Source organism: Prionailurus viverrinus, chromosome B4, assembly GCF_022837055.1.
Source record: "Prionailurus viverrinus isolate Anna chromosome B4, UM_Priviv_1.0, whole genome shotgun sequence".
Taxonomy (NCBI): Eukaryota; Metazoa; Chordata; class Mammalia; order Carnivora; family Felidae; genus Prionailurus; species Prionailurus viverrinus.
This window is the reverse complement of record NC_062567.1, coordinates 116,958,434-116,979,241: the sequence shown is the minus strand read 5'-3', so window position 1 is coordinate 116,979,241 and position 20,808 is coordinate 116,958,434. Positions and strand designations below refer to the sequence as shown.

Sequence of the window (20,808 nt, the reverse complement as noted above, 5' to 3'; positions counted from 1 at the left end):
TGCGTTCGGATTCCCCGGCTTCCTAATAAATTGCTTGGCGGTCAATCCAAATTAACCAGAGACATACATCTGTTTGACCTTGCATATAGACAAGATATTAGCCATGAAGCCATTACAAGTAATATATTCAACTTCTAACTTTAAACACTCTTGAATTTAAGCCCTTTTATATTGAGATGAATAGTTTATAGAACCTTTTCTCCCTGCAAAAATCCTCATAAATGAGGGCATTGTTACTATTTTAAAATTAAACCCATCTTCTTCAGTTTCTACATGACTAGAGCTTTTGCAAATAGCCATGTAAATGATTACAAAATAGAAAAAAAAATGTTTGAAAAGTTGCATTTTATTAAATTTCTAGCTAGATGTGATTATTTTTTCTCTCAAATTCACAATTTAAATTATTCAGTTTTTGGTTTGCCCAAATGCAGTCTTTTTTTAGGAAACAAAAAATAAGCTACACTTATGTAAGATTCAAGTGCTTCATAAACCACTATGTTAATAATACTTGTTTTTTAAATGTTGTGTGTGGAAAGGTAGCGTCTCTTTTCTCCCAGCCTCCTCAATTAGCATTTCTCATACGTGACATTTTCCTAAGAGACACTGCAGTTAAGGAGCGAAGAATCCTGCAATGATTTTTACGTCTGCTCATCGTTTTCCCTCAGGGAGCCTTCAACATGTTCTGTCCATGTTCATGAGATATAAATCTCATTTTTTATGAATCTTGGTAAGAGAAGAGATTAAACCTAAATAAAAACAAATACTGGGGCAAGGAAGCCCCTTTCATCTCAAAGAATTAAAATATGAGGGGCTCCTGGGTGGCTCAGTCAGTTAAGCATCCAACTTCAGCTCAGGTTATGATCTTGTGGTTTGTGAGTTTGAGCCCCGCATCAGGCTCTGTGCTGACAGTTCAGAGCCTGGAGCCTGCTTCAGAGTCTGTGTCTCCCTCTCTCTCTCCCCCTCCCCTGCTCGCTCTCTCTCTCACTCTGTCTCCCTCAAAAGTAAACATTAAAAAATTTTTAAAAAGAAAAAGAATTAAAATACGAGGTTTTAGTAGTTGAAACATCTTGCCTGAAATAAAGTTGGGAAATTCCTGTAAAAGTTGAGATTAGAAAACAATCATTTTTTATAGACTAGAAGTGAACTTTGGCATTTAAAGTCTTCACCAAAAATCCTAAATTACTTGAATCCTCTAAAGATTGAACCAGGGATTTCAGGAAGATTTAATTTAAGCATGGTCGGAAAAAAAAGGTGACATCAATACATATGATAATAACATTGAGGCATTTTCATCATTAATTATGCATTTCATGGATTTCAAGTGTCCACTGTGTGAATAACATATTAATTAATTAATGATACGCCCATACTCTCATCATTCTAGGGCAGCATAAGAATAAATTACCAATTTTTCATCATATATAGTTTTTGTGTCCAGCTTAATGTTGTAATTATGTTGGAGTAAAAAATGAGTAATTCCTCACTGTGTGAAGGACATTATATGTAGGTAATGAGTTCAGTGACAATTGTACATTAAACTATTTTATACCAAATACTAAATCACTGTTTATTGCTTGATTTTCATTGGAGGCTGATAAATTATAATGAATTATATTGGCAAGTGGGGATATTACTTTTGCATTTGATAGTTCATCATCTAGTTTTTAGAAAGCATTGTTCTTTTTTGCTTTTTTGCCTTGAGCTCATAAAATTGATCAACAAGCTTACAAACCTCATACAAAATAAATATACTGTAGTTCATTTTTTATACAGTATACCAAGTAGTTTTTTTTCTCTTGGCGCATCACTAATTTGATGCTATCATTTAAAGGTCTGTTGCTGTTATTCGTTTTGAGATGTCTTTGTTTTAGTCTGGTCTGGTTTAGTTTTGAACCACCTTCTAATATACTACCTGCTAGGAATACAAAGAGAATAAGGCTTATTGCTGCCTTCAAGGAGATTTTTGCCTAAAGGAAACACGTAAACACCTAGCTGTAGCTCAATAAGATAGGTGACAGGGAATAGATGACAAGGGTGTTGGTAGAAGTTTCATCTTTCACAAAAGTAGTATTTGACTTGATCTTGAAATATTGAAAGATGTGTAGGGGTTCACCAGATAAAGAAGAGGTGACAGGCATTCAAAAAGAAGGTGTAGCTCATACGCCTTAAAAACCTGAAGGTAGTGTCCCACTTTATCACAGATTAAATGCTCTAATCCCCAAAGAATCCTCCATCCCCAGAAACATCACTTCTTTACATACCTTTACAGACAGCATACAGCAAAGGTTCTCAGCTTATCCACGGCGTGGTCAGCCTGGGCACTCACCATGACCGTTCCTCTTTGTGCCGTATGGGAGGACAGGACCAGCACCATCAGCAGCTAATGACTCCGTCTTTTTAATGACTCTCTGTTCTCCAGCCTTGCTGATCATGGCTGGCCTAGGCAGGGAGAAAATTAAAAGGAGTTTGCCACCCCCCAAAGGGTGATTTTTTTACAGTAAACACTCCATTAACTGGAACTTTTAGATAACTGATATTGTCAGCCCTTGCTTTCAGTGTGAGAGACAGTGACAAACAATGACTCCTAGGCATGTATTAAAAAGAGCAAAACCTTCTGGGATGTCGCTGGGGCCAGTGTGCATTCCTCAGCCACCTTCTGTGGCAGCACTGTGGCCCAGTGACAAATTGTCTTCACAGAGCCTAACTCAGACACCATGCAATATTCCAAATATCCACAAAAAAATTAAGGATAATCAATAAACTGCACTTAGGCAAGGGAGGAAAAGACTGTGTTTATATATATGTATTAGACATATATAGATTATATATATATATTACATGTAATATATATTTTATGTAATATTTAGAATTCTTCCTAAATATTTTATATACTATATATATTGGATATATATATACACATATATATTTAGGAAGAATATATGTTATATATTATGTAATATTTGGAATTACAAATATTATATAATGTATATAAAACATTGTGTGTGTGTATGTGTGTATATAGATAGATAGATAGATGAATTCCAATAGGGATTCCAACAACGGTGAGGAAAAAAAGTATCATTTGGCAATAAGGTACACTAATTTAAAAAATTGAATTAAGTGAAAATTTTGTATATTCTATATGCATATCATTTTACCAAGGTTACTTAACACACCACCTCATTATCTAAAGGTAATTGCGGCTTTATCTTGTAAATATTGCAGTATTGAACCACTAATGCAGCCCTTGGAAATTACCTTAACTAAAAAAAAAAAAATGTTTTCATTATGTGGGAATCATTACTGGCTGACACAGGTTTCCAACTGCCCTCAAATTTCCCACTACCTTTTACTGGCCAGAGCTTCCGCTTCTGGCATTAAGGGTTTTGGAACAAGAGTGAGAGAGTGAAAGGAATAGAAGAAAAATAGAATTGTTCCTGTGGTGGGTATATTAATGGATAGACTTGAAAAGACTAAGACACCATAGGGCCCATACTGTAATAAATAAAATGCCAGTCACTTAGAGAAGCTCACAACCTTATGGCTAAATGAGTCTCTGAGAAAAGATCAACAACTTTTGAGCAGATGTGGGACAAGCACCATGCTAGGCACTTCTATTAAAATTATCTCACTTGGGCCTCATGACAGTTCTGGGGGAGAAATGGCAGCCCGATAGAGTGAATATAAGGAGCATGAATTTTTGAAGTTAGAACTGGATTCAGATCCTGGCTTTGTCACCTACTTTGGCAAGTTCTTAAAATTCCTCAGCCTCAGTTTATTCATTTCTAAAATGAAGATAATTACCAACCTTGTAAGACTGACATGGTAAGGTAAATGGGCTGGTCTGTATTATATGTGTGTTCTCTGACCCTCAGTCTTGTGTTTTCTACCAAACCTCCTCTTGTGTTCAGCTGAAAACTCAGATATTTCTTTGAACTGTGAAAAAGTGTTATCTTCCCCCATCTTGAACTTGCACAGTTGATTTCTTTTGGAACCTTAATGTAGAACATTACATTTGTCCCTGTTAAGTTGCACCTTTTTTATGTCAGCATGGCCTTTGAGCCTGTTGAGGGAATTTTGAATTTTGCATCAGTCTATTACTGTATTAAATATCCTTCATGGCTTTATGGCATTGAGAAATCTGATAAACGTTCCTCGTATGTCTACATTGATGCCATTAATAAAAATATTGAATAGAGCAGAATCCAGGGGCAGAGCCCTGTGGCATTCAATCAGAGGTCCCCCTACAGACTGTGACAGAGTCATTCATCATGTCTCTTGGGTGTATATGTACAACCAGCTGTGAATCCACTTAATTTTTCTCTCATAGAGCCCACCATCTTATAGATAATGAAAGACTTCATCAAGTGCTTTACTGAAATCAAAGACACTGTGTCCGTGGCATTCTTCTGGTCTGTCAACCTCATACTAATAACCCTGTCAAAAGGGGGAAATTAAAATAGTGCAGCAAAAACTTATTTTCAATGAAACCAATGAGGTTTGGAAAGAAGAGTGGCTGATAGCTCAGGGGTGGGTCCCAGAGGAAGGACACCTGGCCAGCTGCTGCATGCTTCTAGCTGTGGCGTTGCACTGAGGAACTGACCACATGCCAGGAGCCGGCTCAGAAACTGGACTTAATCAAACGCTAAACAAAGTTAGTATTTATTGAGATGCTTTTTTTTTTTAATTTTTTTAATGTTTTTTTTAATTTTTGAGACAGAGAGAGACAGAGCATGAGCAGGGGAGGGGCAGAGAGAGGGGGAGACGCAGAATCTGAAGCGGGCTCCAGGCTCTGAGCTGTCAGCCCAGAGCCCGAAGCGTGGCTCAAACTCACGGAGTGTGAGATCATGACCTGAGCTGAAGTCAGATGCTCAACTGACTGAGCCACCCACCCAGGCACCCCTATTGAGATGCTTTTTATGCCAGACACTGTACTACATGCTTTTCATATATCTCGTTTAATTCCTATATTAAGAGGTAAATACTATTTTTAACCGTATTATTTTGACAAGTTAGTTAAAGCTGAAGGGGTTGAATAGTTGACCCAAAGTCGTAGATAGAAAGTGCCAGAATCAAGGCTCACACCCACATCACCCTGACATCCAATCTTGGCTCTTAATCACTGTGCCCTCTTGAGCGATTCTTGTGCCTCAGTGGTGGTGATAATTGATGAGAGAACAAAATTTCCAATCTGTTAACCGATGGTGGGAAGAATTCTCTAACTATGATCAAAGTCTCCCCACCACCTATCTTCAGCCCTTCCTTTCCTGGTATCTGGGCATCAAGAAAATGAATTCTGTATATAATTAATTACTTATTTATTTATTTTGAGAGAGAGCAAGCACAGGATGGGGTAGGAGCAGAAAGAAGAAGAGACAGAGACCCAAGCAGGCTCTACACCATCAGCGCAGAGCCCGATGTGGGGCTTGAACTCACGAACCGTGAGATCATGACCTGAGCTGAGACCAAGAGTCAGACGCTTAACCAGGTGCCCGAGAAAACGGATTCTGATTGTGCTACCTGGTGCATGTGGAGTTGGAGGAAAGGGAGTTTTGAAGGATAGCTCAAGTGATCAAACACGAGGTCTGATGAAATAGCCTCCATCCAGTGGCAGAGAATACCTCTTAGGTAATCAAGGAGCCTGCCTTCTCTGGAGTCAAGCCCTCTCTCCCAACAGTGCTGTCAAGGCTGGGCTTTCTAGTTGTCTTTTGTCCATTGTTTCACTGTTTGAATCTGCCGTCTATGCTTGTTTCCATGCCCGCCCTAATCTGGCACACACCTTTGTTTAGCTGGGTTTCAGTACCAATGATTAAATGATAGTCCAGTTGCCAGTCTATTTCATTGGCTCTTTCTGGGCCAGAAAGCCATTCTGTCTCCATTCACATTGTTGGTGTGATTGAGTGCTTAGAATGCAAGCCTGGTCCCAAGTGCTTGAGGGAAATCTCATTATCACCACCTGTTACCCCTACAGAATCTATTTGGGTTCCTAGTGATCACTGCCTTCTTTTCATACCTGCACAAACTCTTGTGGTAACCATTTAGAAAGCATGAGCACTTTTACCAAACTGTCATGACTAGGAGAATTAAGACTCTTAAAATATATGTATGGTAAGTCATAAGTACTAGTGTACTAAACACATATAACAAAGAATATCCTACTCACCAAGCAGCCTATAGGACCAGCCTTGTGGTCACATTTCCTTTGAAATATACTGGACAGCATGCAGTTTCTGTGTTGCCTACCCTTTAGTCTAACTGGTAACTAGTCTGTTCCAGAAGAACAGTGGTTTCTGTCTGGTGCATTCTGAATTACAGCCTTCAGGAATGGCTTTATTTATATTACACTTATTGAATACTGAATACTGACTGCTTTCTCCCAGTGTTTTTCTTTTTTTAACACCTTTATTGAAATATAATAACAGATCATAAAAGTCACCCATTGGAAGTATACCTTGCAATGAGTTTTAGTAAATTTATACAATTGTCCAACCATCAGTGCAATCCAGTTTTAGAATATTTTCATCACTCTAGAAGGTTCTTTCACGGCCATTGCTGTCATCTTCACTCCTGTTCCTATCATAGGCAACCACTGATCCGCTTTTTTTAGAAACATTATATAAGTGGAGTCATACAACATGTATGCCTTCTTTCACTTAGCATAATGTTTTTTGAGGTTCATCCATACTGTAGCATTATCTGTAGTCTTTTCCTTTTCATTATTGAGTAGTATTCCATTGCATGAATATACTAGATATCACTTACCTGTTGGCTACTTGATGGAATATTTGGATTGCTGGGTTTAGCTATTATGAATAATGCTGGTTAAATTTTCATTTACAAATCTTTGTGTGTACATGTAATTTTCTTTCTCTTGGACTGCTACCTAGGAGTGGACTTGCTGGGTCATATGGTAAGAAACTGGGTCATAATGTAAGATATTGGCAGTTCTCCAAAAAGTAGATGTGTCCCCTTGATATCTCTGCTAGCAATATGAGATTTCTAGTTTATCCACATCCTTACCATCACTTGGTATTGTCAGTCTTTTTTATTTCAGCCATTCTAGTGGGTATATAGTGATTCCGAGTTGTATTCTGTTATGTGATTCTCTAGGAGATAAGGAAGCAGATGGGGTGAGGTAACAAAGGAAGTAAGTGGATTATTAAAAATCTGTCCCTCACTATCATCCTGCTTTCTTATCCTGAGCCTGTCTTTGGGACTAACAACATCTGCTTTCCTTAGAAATACTTTTTTAAGCCCCTGACATTCTTTTTCCCTCCACACATGGGCTGAAATACGGCGAACACCTGACTCTAAAGTGCAGTAGTAGCTAGCTGGGCTAAGTAAAATCCATGGATGCACTTTTTAAACCTTAATTTTAGCTAGTTTTCAGTAGATTTTTACCTCCTCCCACACCAGATTCTTTTATCAGAGCTGCTGACAAGAAACAGAATTGATTGCCTTGAATTCATTGCATCTTTCACTATTTTACCTACCCACTGATGTAGGGTGTTATGTCATTAAAGTAGCAAACAGCACAAAGGAGGTAGCAAAAGAGCAGAAAAGAAGACCATTTATAACCCAAAAATTGAATAACCAGGCCCTTACTTACCTAAGATTGTCTCTTGGAATGCAATTTGTCTTAAAGCTTCTGTTTACAAATATGTGTTTAGTCAAGTACTTTGCATATTCCGTTTAATTTACAATATGTGGACATGTTAATAATGAGCTTTCTTAAACATAGTATCATTTATAATACTGAGACCATGGGTCATACAATATAATAGATCATAAGTTTTATGATCTCAAAAACTGAATGAATAAGGTAAGTTGAAAAATACCCTCAGTAGCCATGAATATCCCCTATGGTTAGCAAAAGATAAGCCTAACTGTGGCCTCTCTACTTCTTAAGATGTAGAGTATTTTTATGTATTAATAATACTGCAAAGAGATTTGCGGTTTTCAAATGCTTTTAGCTCATCATCACATCTCCAAGAATAACTTAAGATGTGGGATATAGCGCATATTTCCCATATTCTTCTGCAACAAATTTTTTCTTCAGTAATCCCAACGATTGGGTTATTGAGCAATGCAAACCAAATTTCTCCTATGAAAACCTAATTTGCAGCAAGCTGTACTTTAAAAGTAACTTACAGGGAAATTAGTTAGGAACTGATTGGTTGGTTGGTTGCTTGCTTGCTTGCTTGGTTTTAATCTTCTGGAGCAATGTTTATGTGAAAATATAATCAGAAAATTAGTACCTTCATCAAGAGGTAATTCAGAGAGCTTTACAAATAAACCTAAGATTCTCATTGATTACAAAAGAAGGCTTTCTACTTCCAGAACCCTTAAATGCTCAGAAGCAATTATACCATTAAAATCTCTCTTTCCATGCAAAGATTATCTCATTTCCTCCTAATTAGTGTTTCCTGTTTTTTGAGACAGACTGTATTGAGAAAACCTACATTCCCTGGGACCCCCCTCACTCTCGCACTGTCCTTTGCTCTCTCTGGGGCCATAGAACTTGGAACCTCTTTTCCACCCCATAGGTTAGCACAGTTGTATTTTGGTCACATGTATTATACAAACTGGTGTTTGCTGATTATTTGGTAGTAGTTGCTATGAAAAGTAATAGCAGAAGGAAAAGAAAATGTGGCAAATCTTGTCAGAGGGATTTTTTAAAGTGTTAGAGGTAAAGGGAAAGAGTTACAGATGGTAGGAGGTAAGCCAGTTTTCCATCACTCATGGCAAGACTGTGTAAAGGAATCAGGGGCTAAGACTCAGAAAGAACAGAAAACTAGAGAGTAGAAAGGAAAAAGCAATAGGACATGAGTGTTCTCTTTGCTTTCAGAGATAGTTCTCCTATGTCATTTGTTGCCCACAGCAGAAGTGATCAGATCTGAGATTTTAGGGATACCCCTCTAAAATGTCCTTGTGAGCTAGATGCTATGAGGAACTCTGGGACTCAGTAACACTGTACCTACCTGACTTCCAAAGCCTGCAGTCAGGTGGAACAGGTAAGACACAGACATGTAAAAAGAGAGCTAGCAGTACAAGCCAAGATATATCCAGTGTTACCAGCCCACGGCAGCCCACAGATAATACAGAAATTCAGAGAGAGAGGTTGCAGTAATCCAAGGTGAGCAAGGAAAACTTTAGGTGGATCTTGACTTCATCCTTCCAAGATTCTAATGAAAAGGAGAGTGTGATATTTATATCCATATTTATAGAATATGCAGAAGTGTTGTATATTTAAGTCAAAGAAATGTCCATGGCACAGTTGGAGACCTGGAGGAGATTTGGCTGGAGTTAAAGAAATTTTAGATTAATAGGAGAGAAGGCTGGAAAAGTGAAAGACAGGGTTCTTGATCTAGAATCTACCCAGAGAGGGGCGCCTGGGTGGCTCAGTTGGTTAAGCGTCCGACTTCAGCTCAGGTAATGATCTTGTGGTCCGTGAGCTCAAGCCCCGCATTGGGCTCTGTGCTGACAGCTCAGAACCTGGAGCCTGTTTCAGATTCTGTGTCTCCCTCTCTCTCTGACCCCTCTCCCATTCATGCTCTGTCTCTCTGTCTCAAAAATAAATAAACATTAAAAAAATATTTAGAATCTACCCAGAGATATCTATAGTAACACATTTAAATAACAAAGATAATAGTAAAATTTTTGCTGGTAGGTTTATTCAAGGATAGGATAAAACAAGTTTAAAGTTTCTGTTATACTTAAAAGAGAAATCATGCCTTAGTTCAATGCTTCATGGTTCCCAGAGCAGCTTCCTAGTCATTCTCATTCAATCCACAGAAACCCTTTTTAGTCCTGGCAGGCTGTGTAGACACATATATTTAGATAGATGGATGGATGATATATAGGTAGATGGATGGATGGATACATGGATACATACATACATACATACATAATAGACAAGAAGATACACACACCTGTTTTTTAAATGTTTTTTTTTCCAACTACTATATTGAGAACCCTAGAGGACTGAATATTTTTTCTTCTTTGTGGCTCACAAATTGCATAACATGGGTGTTACATGTGAAAGACATCCAGTAGTTTGTTGTGTAAGATTATTATTATCCCTTTAATATCACTGCTTAAAGATATTAAAGATCACCTAGCTGGGTCATCAGTGTGGATCAGTCGGTTGAGTGTCCAACTCTTGATTTCAGCTCAAGTCATGATCTCACAGTCATGAGATCGAGCCCTGCGTCAGGCTCTGCACTGGGCATGGAGTCTGCTTGGGATTCTCTCTCTCCCTCTCTCTCTGCCCCTCCCATGCTTGTGCACACATGTACACATGCTCTCTCCCTCTCCCCCTCTCTCTCAATAATAATAATAATAATATTTAAAAAGATCAGCTAGCTGGAAGAAGAATCAGAGGAAGAACAAAATGTCATGATATTCTGCTTCAGAGGTCCTTCTATCCACCATATTATGCCAGGCATGGATTATTACAGCCCAAAAAATCAGAGAGAACATGTCACAGTCAAAAATCAAATGCAAGTTCAAACGAGGACTTCTGGCATTGTGGGAGTTGAAATTGGATGACACACAGGCACTTTTGCCTTGATGCTTCCAGGTGGAAAGTGTTTAGAAATTACCAGAGAGGGGGGAAATCTTTCTCATTTAATTGCAGAATTTAGTTCTGCAGATGAGAACAAAGCAGATAAATTTTTAGCTCAACTTCCATTCTGGGTCTTTAAGAACACCAGAACTCCTCAGAACACTTGCAGTTTTGTTAGAAGAGGCCACTGTGAAGCCAGATGCATGCTCTAGAGTTGCTCTCCGTAGTTAGCAAACATCTAGAAAAGGGAAAGGGGAATTATCTACCTTGTTAAAATGGAAGGAGGGTTCCAAATGCAGGATAAAGCTGTTTCATTTAAGTACCATTTAAATAAAAATCCCCCTCTAAATAAAAAAACTGGAAATAAAAAGGATGCAGTCCCATGGTGGTGATGACTGGAATCGCTCGTGTGCTCAGTGTTGCTGCATGTGTAGTCTCTGGAGTATTCAGCTACATGTGTTATTTCACGTCTGTCAGCTAAATCTGAACTCCAAAATATAACAAATGCAAAATGTGACACTGAGGAACATTATGTGGATTTGTGATTTTCCCTGGAGGACTTGGTCCAGCCAGCAATAAATGGATTGAGATTTCATGCAGAACATGGAGACAGACTGTCGCTACATGACTTTTCTTTGTGACTCATGCACATTGTCGCAGCTTTTTCCAGTGTTTTTTTTCTATGGTGTCTATGCAAACATGGCAATGAAAATGGAAATTGTAGGATTATAGGATTTTTTTTTAGTCCATGGAATATTTGATATCCAGAAAAGAAGCACAATCTAAATTTCCAACAATAAGGGGAATGGTTAGTAAATTATGCCATGCTTCTCTAAAGCAATAATATGGTAATATGGAGTTACTTAAAATGTCTACTGAGAGTTGGATATGTTAGGGAAGTATTTTAGCTTTAATATTGAGTGAAAAAAATTAAGGTGAAAATTGAACTTATGTTACAGCTTCTATAAAATATAATCATGGGGACAAAATGAAAGGAAGCATATCTATATGTTAATAGCCTACAGAGAACTTGTCCCCTTAACTCGTTTTTCTGTATTTTCTGTCTCTACAGTGGGAGAGCAGTATTGTTACTACAATCCAAACATCGTTTAATTTTAAAAGCAGATGAAGAAAAAACATATTTAATTTAAATCATGTTAAATTTAACGTTTAACATATATCACGTTAAATTTTAAAAGAAAAAAAAAAGAAGTCTAAGTATGCTGACTTTACCTGGTGCTGTGACATATATTCTGATGCGAGCCTATTCAGTGTGAGGGTGATGGCATGACATTGTCTAGCAGAATTCCCACAGCCAGACCCAGAAGCATAAAAGACAGTGACATAACATTGCAGCATTGTCACTCCACAGTTATTCTCCTCTTGGTGGGATCTGTGACAGGATTTCTGAAGATGTCCTGTTCAATGGATGATACTAGAGAAAATTCCTAGAGGCAGCTACTGGTCTGATGAATGGGTCCCAATATGAGGAAAGCTCATGTCGGTTCAACCCCACTCCTTGCCTTTGGCTCACATTTCTCATAGTAGTTGTAATAAAAACCGTTAAGAAAATATGCAGTAACTTTTATTTCATATCTGTTAGAATTCAGCAGCTGGAACCACATTCTTAGGCTCATATGTATAATAATTTTTTTTCTTAGTTAATGGTTTGACTGTGTAGTTATTCATGTTCCGTTTCTCTAAGTTCCCTCTTTGTACTGCCAAATAATCTGTGGCAGAAACTCAATATCAGTGTTTGAATTGAGCGGAATTGGCTCAATATCTTAGAATAACTAAATCCCCAATATATTACCATTACTTTACCTTTTATACCCATGGGGTTTCTTTTATATGCAGTTCACTTCCACTCACACAGGAATGAAACCCGTACAGAGTTTTTCTCTACTACAGTAATCATTGCTCTGGCTTTTTAAAAACCAAAGGTTTGCAGACGGACTGGTCATCAGTTATGGTGCCTAAAGTGATAGGATTCCACTACTTCCCTGTCTGCTTCCAATGATGACCATATGTTAGTTAAGTTGTTCTCATCCAAGGCAAACCCACTTGCCTTTGGACTTGCCTTTTTCATAGTGACTATCTTTCTTTGGAATATTCTGTTACTGTCTGGCCAATTTGATTTCTTATTGTTGACTTGGGAGTTTTGAAGCCAAACGTCACCCCCCCACCACCACCACCACTCTAATATTAGCCAACTTGGATTGAATCTTGGATTGTTGAGGACTTCCTATCCTTTGTCTATATATGCATTTCACAAGGAATTCTGTAAGGTACCCACCTGAGCTTTTTTGACCTGAAGCTTTAACACTGCTTTAGCCTTGTCCAGAATTGAAGCTATAGTATTTTAATGTTTTCAGATGATCAAAACCCATTATAAATGTTTTGAACATAACTCAAAATTTACAAAACACCATTTTAAGAAGCCTCATGACACGTGATTTATAGTGTAGCTGAAGCCAGACGGTGTAGAGATTGATAGCAAGAAGAGCCTGGTAAGTGGTAAAGAGCAGGTTAAGAATCAGGTGCACATCCCTGTCATGATGCCATTAGCAGTGTGACCTTAAACAAGTTACTCAGTATTTGTGTCTCAGGTTGCACCTCTAAAATGAGAATGAGAATGTTATTATAAGGATTAAATGAGATATTTACACATATATAATGTACTTGGCACAGTTTCTAGCACAACTAGACCATAGCAAATGTTAAGTAAATGGTAATCATCAGTATCTTCTGTAATGTGGGATCATTTCTAATAAATGAGAGTTACCCACATGTTTTTGACATGACTCATCACTCTGTGTTAATTTGTTCCATCTATCTATCTATCTATCTGTCTATCTATCTATCTATCTGGACTCTTTCGGAAGGTTCTGTAGAGGAGGCAGCAGTAGAGCTCCAGTGTAGAGTGCCTCAGCTTACCTCCTTTGGGGATTAAATAATGTGCATGGGAGAATAGCATGCATTCTTTTAGATTAGGTCTAGGAATAAATTTAACAGCTAGAAACCAGACCCCTTCGTACCAGTACATGTCACTTCAGTGGGCACTTTTTCCAAGGTTAGCCAAATCTCTGCATGCAAAGCACCAGCAGACTTGTTTGATGTGATTAACTTTCTGAAAATCACATAGTCCCTGTCTTTCGGGGTCAGGATTTGCATACATCCTTAGAGCCCACTAACTGCAAGAAGCACAGTGTGAAGGTTGTATCTTCTCTACACCAGGCCCTGTGCTGGTTATTCTCATAATCTCGTTCTTCATCTTCCCAACATTAGGATTGGCATTAACTTCCTCACTTTATAGGTGAGAAAATGGAGATCAGAGACTCAGGTATCTCGCCCCAAATTGAGTTGTTGGAGAGTAAACTGAAAGCAGCAGTGGAGGGGACACCAGCTCAGTTTTACCACAGTTATTTGTTGTTTAGTGTCAGTTATTTGACAAAGTATTTCTGAATTCATTTATTACGATAAAAACGTTACTTAGCAGGACCCAGGGGCCCAAGGCAGCAGCAGCAGCAGGTCCAATTAGCTATTGGGAGGAAAGCAGTGGAGATTTTATGGGAGGAATTTATATTCAATAGAAGCATTTGGCAAAGTAATTGAGAATAAGAATAAAAGAGAATGAGAAGAATGTAGTGTTTTTTAGACTTGCAAATACATTTGAAAAGGTTAATGTTATATTTCCCTGAAATGGAGGAATTCTTTGACCTTGATACTCTTTAAAAAAAAAAAAAGAAAGAAAGAAAAGAAACAATGCAAAAATATAAGGGCATTTCTCTGGATTGTGTAAACAATATTGCCTGCAAGTCATGGACATTGGGACCATCCTTATTAAGCATACTTCTAAATCATCTGAGGAGTGTATGGTGAAATTCTAGATTTGCAAAACTTGCTAAACTCCTCCAGGTAGTGAAATGCCACACCAGCTAATATACATGCAGGAAGATAACACAGGGTTATGTGAGTATGGAGAAGGACGGCAAATGGGTTTCTGCATGGACGACTGTAGGATAAGGAATTTAGGGAGAAGTAATACAAGCCCTCCTTCCAAGATTAAAAGGCTTTGAACTATCAGCTGTAACAAAGTTAAGAGGTTTTACAGCCAGTGTGTATTTTTGCCCCTGGTTTTTCCTCCCATGGCTGAAAGGCCAGCCAGAATCAAGAGTACTTAGAAAGGGACATTTAAAAGGGTACATTCAAAGCAGAAAATAGTGTACTGCTCAGATGTAAAGCCATGGTTCACTTACACCTGGAATGTTGTAATTTGCTGGACAAACCTTAAGCAGCTGTAAAGGGGTAGGAGAAGGTACAGAAATTGACTAGAATGATCTGTGGGGAAGAGGAGCTGCTTTATGGGGGTGACTGCAAAGATCAGGATGCATCAGCCAGGCAAGATAAAGGTTTACAAAATCATAGGGAGGTGGTGCATGTGATCACTCACTGAAAGGGCGGGCCTACGCCAGCCGACTCCATCTTGTTCTGTGTCCTTCACCTTGACCACACCTCCTCCCCTCGACTCCATCTTGTTCTGTGTCCTTCACCTTGACCACACCTCCTCCCCTTGACTCCATCTTGTTCTGTGTCCTTCACCTTGACCACACCTCCTCCCCTTGAGTAAACCCTCCCTCACCTGCCGGACCCCTCCCCAGGACCCCTCCCCAGCCAATCGGCTGAGGCCACAGCCATTACCTCACCAACTGCCCCCAGGCCCCAATAAAACCTTTGTCCTTTTGAAACACGTGCTCTTTCCCTGGTATCTCACCGCTGCGTCGGTGCAGGTAGGGGATTGAGCTCGAGCTAGCTCGAATAAAGGCTCTTTGCTTTTGCATCGGACTCGGCTCCCTGGTGGTTTTTGGGGATCACGAATTCTGGGCATAACATCACCTTGATGAACATTTGCTATCCCCGTCATCAGCAGACATGGATCAGAGAGTAGATGTGAAAGGAATAGAGCATACTGCTGGTTTAAAATCTGAATCAGTGTGGGCAGAAAGTCCAATAGGCTAACTGACAAATAGGCAAATAAAAATTCAAGATAGTGCAGGAGGAATGCCAGAGAATGCCCACCTCTCCTCTTTAAAACTTGAAAAGAGAGATTTTGTTTAGATCACTTACACTATGGGTATTGTACTTGAGGAACTAGTGACCCAAATAGTTCTAGTTCTGTCCTGGAACTACACGTGGGCAGAGAAGAGGTAAATGCATTTCTTATGAATGGATTTATAATATGCTCTTTTAAAACATCAGTAATATTTGGAGATGTGCCCAAACTTTGCAGTTTACCTTCAAGTAAAACAAATTTTGGAGTCAGGCAAACCTCATTCAAATCCCAGAGCCACCACGTACTGGCCCTTAGATAGACTACTTAACCACTCTGAACTTCAGGCTCCTCTTCTGTAAAGCAAGAAGAACCCCTTCCAGAGAGGGATGTTGGGATGGTTGAAAAAGTAGCATTTGCAAAGCTCCAGGAAGAGGTGGGAACTGAGACGGTCTGCAACTCTTGGTTTCCTTTGTCACCTCTTCCACAGTGTGCCTTGTAGCGCCCTCAGACTCAAAATCCCATCCTGGGGAGACTTTGAGTCTTCCCCCAGGTAGGTAGTGCTTGACTCCAACCCTCCTCTGCTACCTTCATCTACATTAAAATTCATTCTTTCATATTCATTTAACCCCTATTATTTCAAGCATTGCTTTAGGCATTTGGGAAATCATAATGATAAAGATACACCAGAGCCTTGCCTGCAGGAAGTTTACCTAGGGGAGATGGGTACACACACACACACACACACACACACACACACACAATGAACCTATAAATAAAGTTATTTCATAGAATGATAAAAAGAGGATCATGCGGTAGAGTGTGATGGGGGTTGAGGGCATGGTTCTTTTAGTGAGAGGAGGGAGAAGGCTTTTGTGAGGAGATAACACTTGAGCCCCAGAGGGATGAGAAGGCATCATTTGAAAATCTTGAGGGGACCATTCCAGGCAGATGGACAAAAGGGATAGAGGCCCTAAGGCAAGAATGAGTATGGAATGTTCAAGGAACAGAGAAGGCCAGTGTGGACATCCTGAATGGAGGGACAAGAGGGAGGCAGAGGGCAACCAGCCCTGTTGGGCCTTGGGGCCAGGTCACGACTCTGATTTTATTCTAAGGGCAATAGACTCTGTATGGGAGAGTTTTCTGCTGGTGCAGGTTAAAGTGACTTATCCTCTGGAAAGGGTGGTGGTTGATGAGAGGAGATCTAGACTCCAGGGCAGCACCAGCAGGAGGAGCCGTGTCTCTGCTCTCTTTTCCAACCCCCACTCCACAGCCACATTGGACTCTGCCCCTGCCATTCCCATCTTTCTGGACTTGAGGGCCCACCCTGATTTCACACATCTCTCATGGTGCAGAGGTAACTGCACAGATCCCTTCATTTTTCATCTTGTAGGACATCTTTTTCTCAGATGAAATATTTAACCCAAATATATGTCGTTTCAGGTTTTAAAAATCAATTTGATTGGCCACAGGAAACGTATTTTGGCATCTCTGGGAGACAGGCTGCACGACGATCCACCACAGAAGCCCCCTCGGTCCATCACCCTCAGGGTAAGTGCCCAGCTTGTTCGTTTCCGCCTCCACTCTTATCCTCAGAAGTTATTGTGTGCAATAAAATGACATGATCGAAGCAATGGATCGAGAAGTACAGGCTGTTTTCCATGTGGTTTACCTTATTTATATGAAAACAATCTCAGTTTTGATTGTGTTTTGTAAGATGAGATTTGTTTCTCTCAATTGGTTAAATGTATACTTTTGAGATTTAGATGTACACATTACAAACCAGCACTTTTAAAGAACCACTCCCTCTGCCCCCTTCCCACATTCCCACCTGCACCAAGTGAGAGGAGATGAGTTTTAGGTCAAACTCCTCAAACCCACAGAACGAAAATCATTCAAGGACCACAGTTAAGGAAAGATAAATTGAAAGTTAACCTTAGGGTCTCCTGTTTTTTTAGGAAGTACAAATTTGTCAGCTTTACTTCCTTCAAAAATTATGAATAGAGAATCCAGAACATTAATAAATGATTGCAGCTATATTTTAGAATTCTGGGGCAGAAAAACTAGAGAGAAAAGTATAGAATGGAGACAAAGATAACGTGGAAGGAGAAAGAAGGCAAGAAGGGCAAAGCAGAGAGAACAAGAAAATGAGAGTTGATTGCTGGCAAAATGGCAGTGGGAAGGAGCAGCCAACAGTCACTGGTTTCCATGAGACCCTGTTGGAACTTCTCAAAAACTCATCGAAAAGCCTGGATCTCCATGACTGGTTAGAGAGTTCCAACTCTGTTCTCTTTATTTCATCCTGCACTGGCTTCTGATCCCTTTTCTGCACGTGTCAGCAAAGGCAGCAATAGCAAACAGTACACCCAAGCATGGCGCTTAGATGTAACTGCCAACAATGAAATGCAGTAGAAAGCCTCTTATCAGTGAACTTCAGAAAACAGCAAAACTACTGCCAGGACAGCAGAGGGTCAGGTGGGAGAGAAGCTGGTAAGACTGTGAGTCTGATTCCATTTTAAAGAAGAAGATACACAATGATTTCAGGGAATACAAGAGATGTGGCTGGAGGAGGGAACCAGCAGGAAAATTGAGCACTAGGGAAATTGGGATACACTGGGACATTTGGAGACCAACCAGCTGGGGGCTTTGGGAGCAGTGAAAGTAAAAACAGGACGTGTTTTTCTTCCCAGTAAGGGAAGCCTCAAATAAATTAGGGGGAAAATAAGACTAGAAAGTGATTATTGTCTTACCTTCATTTCGCTACACAAAAGGAGGTAAAGATGTGGAAGGAGAACACTGGTTTGGTGCCTTCAGTGTAAACATCCTAAATGTTACACTGAAGGTGCCTTCAGTGTAAACATCCTAAAATGCCTCTTTAGACGAGTAACTTCCTCCTACTTACTCTGCTCTCTTTCCTTCCCCTCCTGAACCTCTCCCTCCGGCTCCCTGGAAGAGATTTAGGAGAACAACAAACAGATCAAAGACAGAGATTCCCAAGAAAAAGTGCAGGATCTTAATCTGTCACAGGAGGCCCAGAACATCTGGGGGAGAAGTGGCCTGGAGACTCAGCACAATCCAACCCTCCTCTGACTTGCAAACCCTAGAGCCCAGCCGTCTGCCACCCCTTATCTGACTTCTGACCAGTTTCCCTCAGCTTGAGTCATCTTTGCCGTTGAAACACGTCCCCTGTCATTATATGCATTGCTCTGCAGTCTGCGTGTGACATGCTGTGTTTCCATACTGTGTCCTCTTCCCTGCCTGATTGCCAGACCACCCTTTGATGGAGAATCAAGACCCATTAGGTCCTACTGGGGCCTTCTTGTCATGTGTCACTACAGTGAGGACACTCTGTCCACAAGGAGATGCATCTCTTCCCTTGTAAACACACCCAATCGCATCAGGGGTGCCCAGCATACGGGTGCCTCTCTCCTGAGCTCCTCCGTAGCACTGGTGTAGGAAAACCGGGCCTGACTCATTATCCTTGAAAACTTTGACCTGAAATACTTAGGGGGGAAAGTATTGCCTAGAACACGCCATTAATAAAATGGTAGAATGTCACCCATTCCTTAGCAGGTGATTCAGAAATGACTCCCCACCCCTGCAGTGTGTCTTGTCAGTATTTCACAATTGTGAAACCAAAGGTTAGCCACAAGAACATGGTATTTATTTCATGATGTATTTCCATTCAGGATCCCAGTGGTAATCACACTCCTCCTCAGTTGTCTCCATCACTTAGCCAAAGCACTTACACCACTGGTGGCTCCCTAGACGTTCCTCACATTATCATGCAGGGCGATGCAAGGAGGAGAAGAAATGAAAACTACTTTGATGATATTCCCCGATCAAAACTGGAGAGGCAGATGGCCCAGGTAAGGTGTTAAAAGCCTCTGTGATATTTTTGCCTTTCACCCATATCGAGTAATGCATTCTGATATTGAACACTAGCTTGCAGTGAGCCAATGGATGCCTGTTGTCCACCCAGCTGGAATTTTACCATCTTATGCTATGGCCTTCATTCCCTACTCGCTCAAACCAGACTGAAAACACACCTTCTGGGAATGGCTTGTATACCCAGGTCCTTGTTATCCATTCTTATGGGAGAAGTTGTCTGATCCCATTGCACCCAGAAAGTCTTTGTGCCAAAGGGAATCATCCCGCGTAAGAATGAAATCATAATGAAAATGAATAACAAAAGTCTGGGTTATAAAATGTAAATTGGTTAGATGACAGAGCAGAAGTTGGGGGGAAGTAGTAACTCCTCGTGATGTTGTTACTTTCCTTCCGGGTTAACATATTTGAACAGTATCACACTGTCGGGACTGGTTGCATCGTCTCACAGTGTCACCTTGAGTAGTTGAAGGTAATGATGCTGCATGACACAAAGAACTGAAAAGAGAGATCTTTCATGCTTAGCCCTCTCTGTGGTTTTGGTAGAGGTGTCCATGCCTCACCTGCCCTCAGACTGCCACTCAGAAACATGAGTCAGCCATACCCAACAGTGGAACTGTTCTTAACACACGTCCAGGGGGGCAGCTAAGGCTCTAGCGTTTGTCCTCGAGATTCAAAGATTTGGATTTGTTGACAACAACTGGCAGAATCAACTGTTTTCATCCTCCTTCCAGGTTCAGACTGGTGTGTTAAGAGTTTTCTCTCTGCCTCCCACACCTAAGATGAGAATCTTGAGGTGAAAATTCGACTGTAATTGCTTTGCTTTGCTTGTTAAATATTTTTCTCAACTGTTTGGTGAGATTCTGTTTTGAAAAGCCTTTGGTAAACATTCTGTGCTGCCGCTCATGAAAGAAAAATGTGGAGAGAATGTTCTGGAAACCATGACTTTTCTGCTTGCAGATGCCCTGGAGAGAGAGAGAGTCTGGTATATTGCAACTCCTTTTAGCTCTCTCAATATTGAATTGTTCTCTGGGATCTTTGTGCAGGGAATGGCAATGTTAGGATTACGGAGAATCTTTTCTTGAAGGGAGATGAAAATGTACAAGTTACAAGAAATGAATAATTTTCCTTTTCTCTCTTGTTAAGTATTATCTTTTAATCCTTATTCTTGTTTTCACTGATGTTCTTTTAGAGTCTGAAAGCTTTTTTCCCCCAAGCTGTTCATATATTTCCTGCTACTTGTTAGTATTTGTGGATCACATATATGTGGTTAAATTTCTGTAATGACAGCATTTCAGAGACA

At 40.0% G+C, this 20,808-nt stretch overlaps 1 protein-coding gene across 3 annotated transcripts in view; it reads left to right on the top strand.

Moving 5' to 3' along the window:
* The window catches only part of ANKS1B (ankyrin repeat and sterile alpha motif domain containing 1B), a 1,101,801-nt gene that overhangs the window by 999,530 nt on the left and 81,463 nt on the right, over nucleotides 1-20,808 (top strand). For 2 of the 3 annotated variants that reach the window (XM_047867387.1, XM_047867386.1), the window contains exons 18-19: nucleotides 17,061-17,168; nucleotides 19,307-19,486. In XM_047867387.1, coding sequence (XP_047723343.1) covers nucleotides 17,061-17,168; nucleotides 19,307-19,486 — 288 coding nt within the window. Of the gene's footprint in view, nucleotides 1-17,060; nucleotides 17,169-19,306; nucleotides 19,487-20,808 lie in introns of those variants that run through there. The other variant, XM_047867384.1, reaches the window with a different exon arrangement.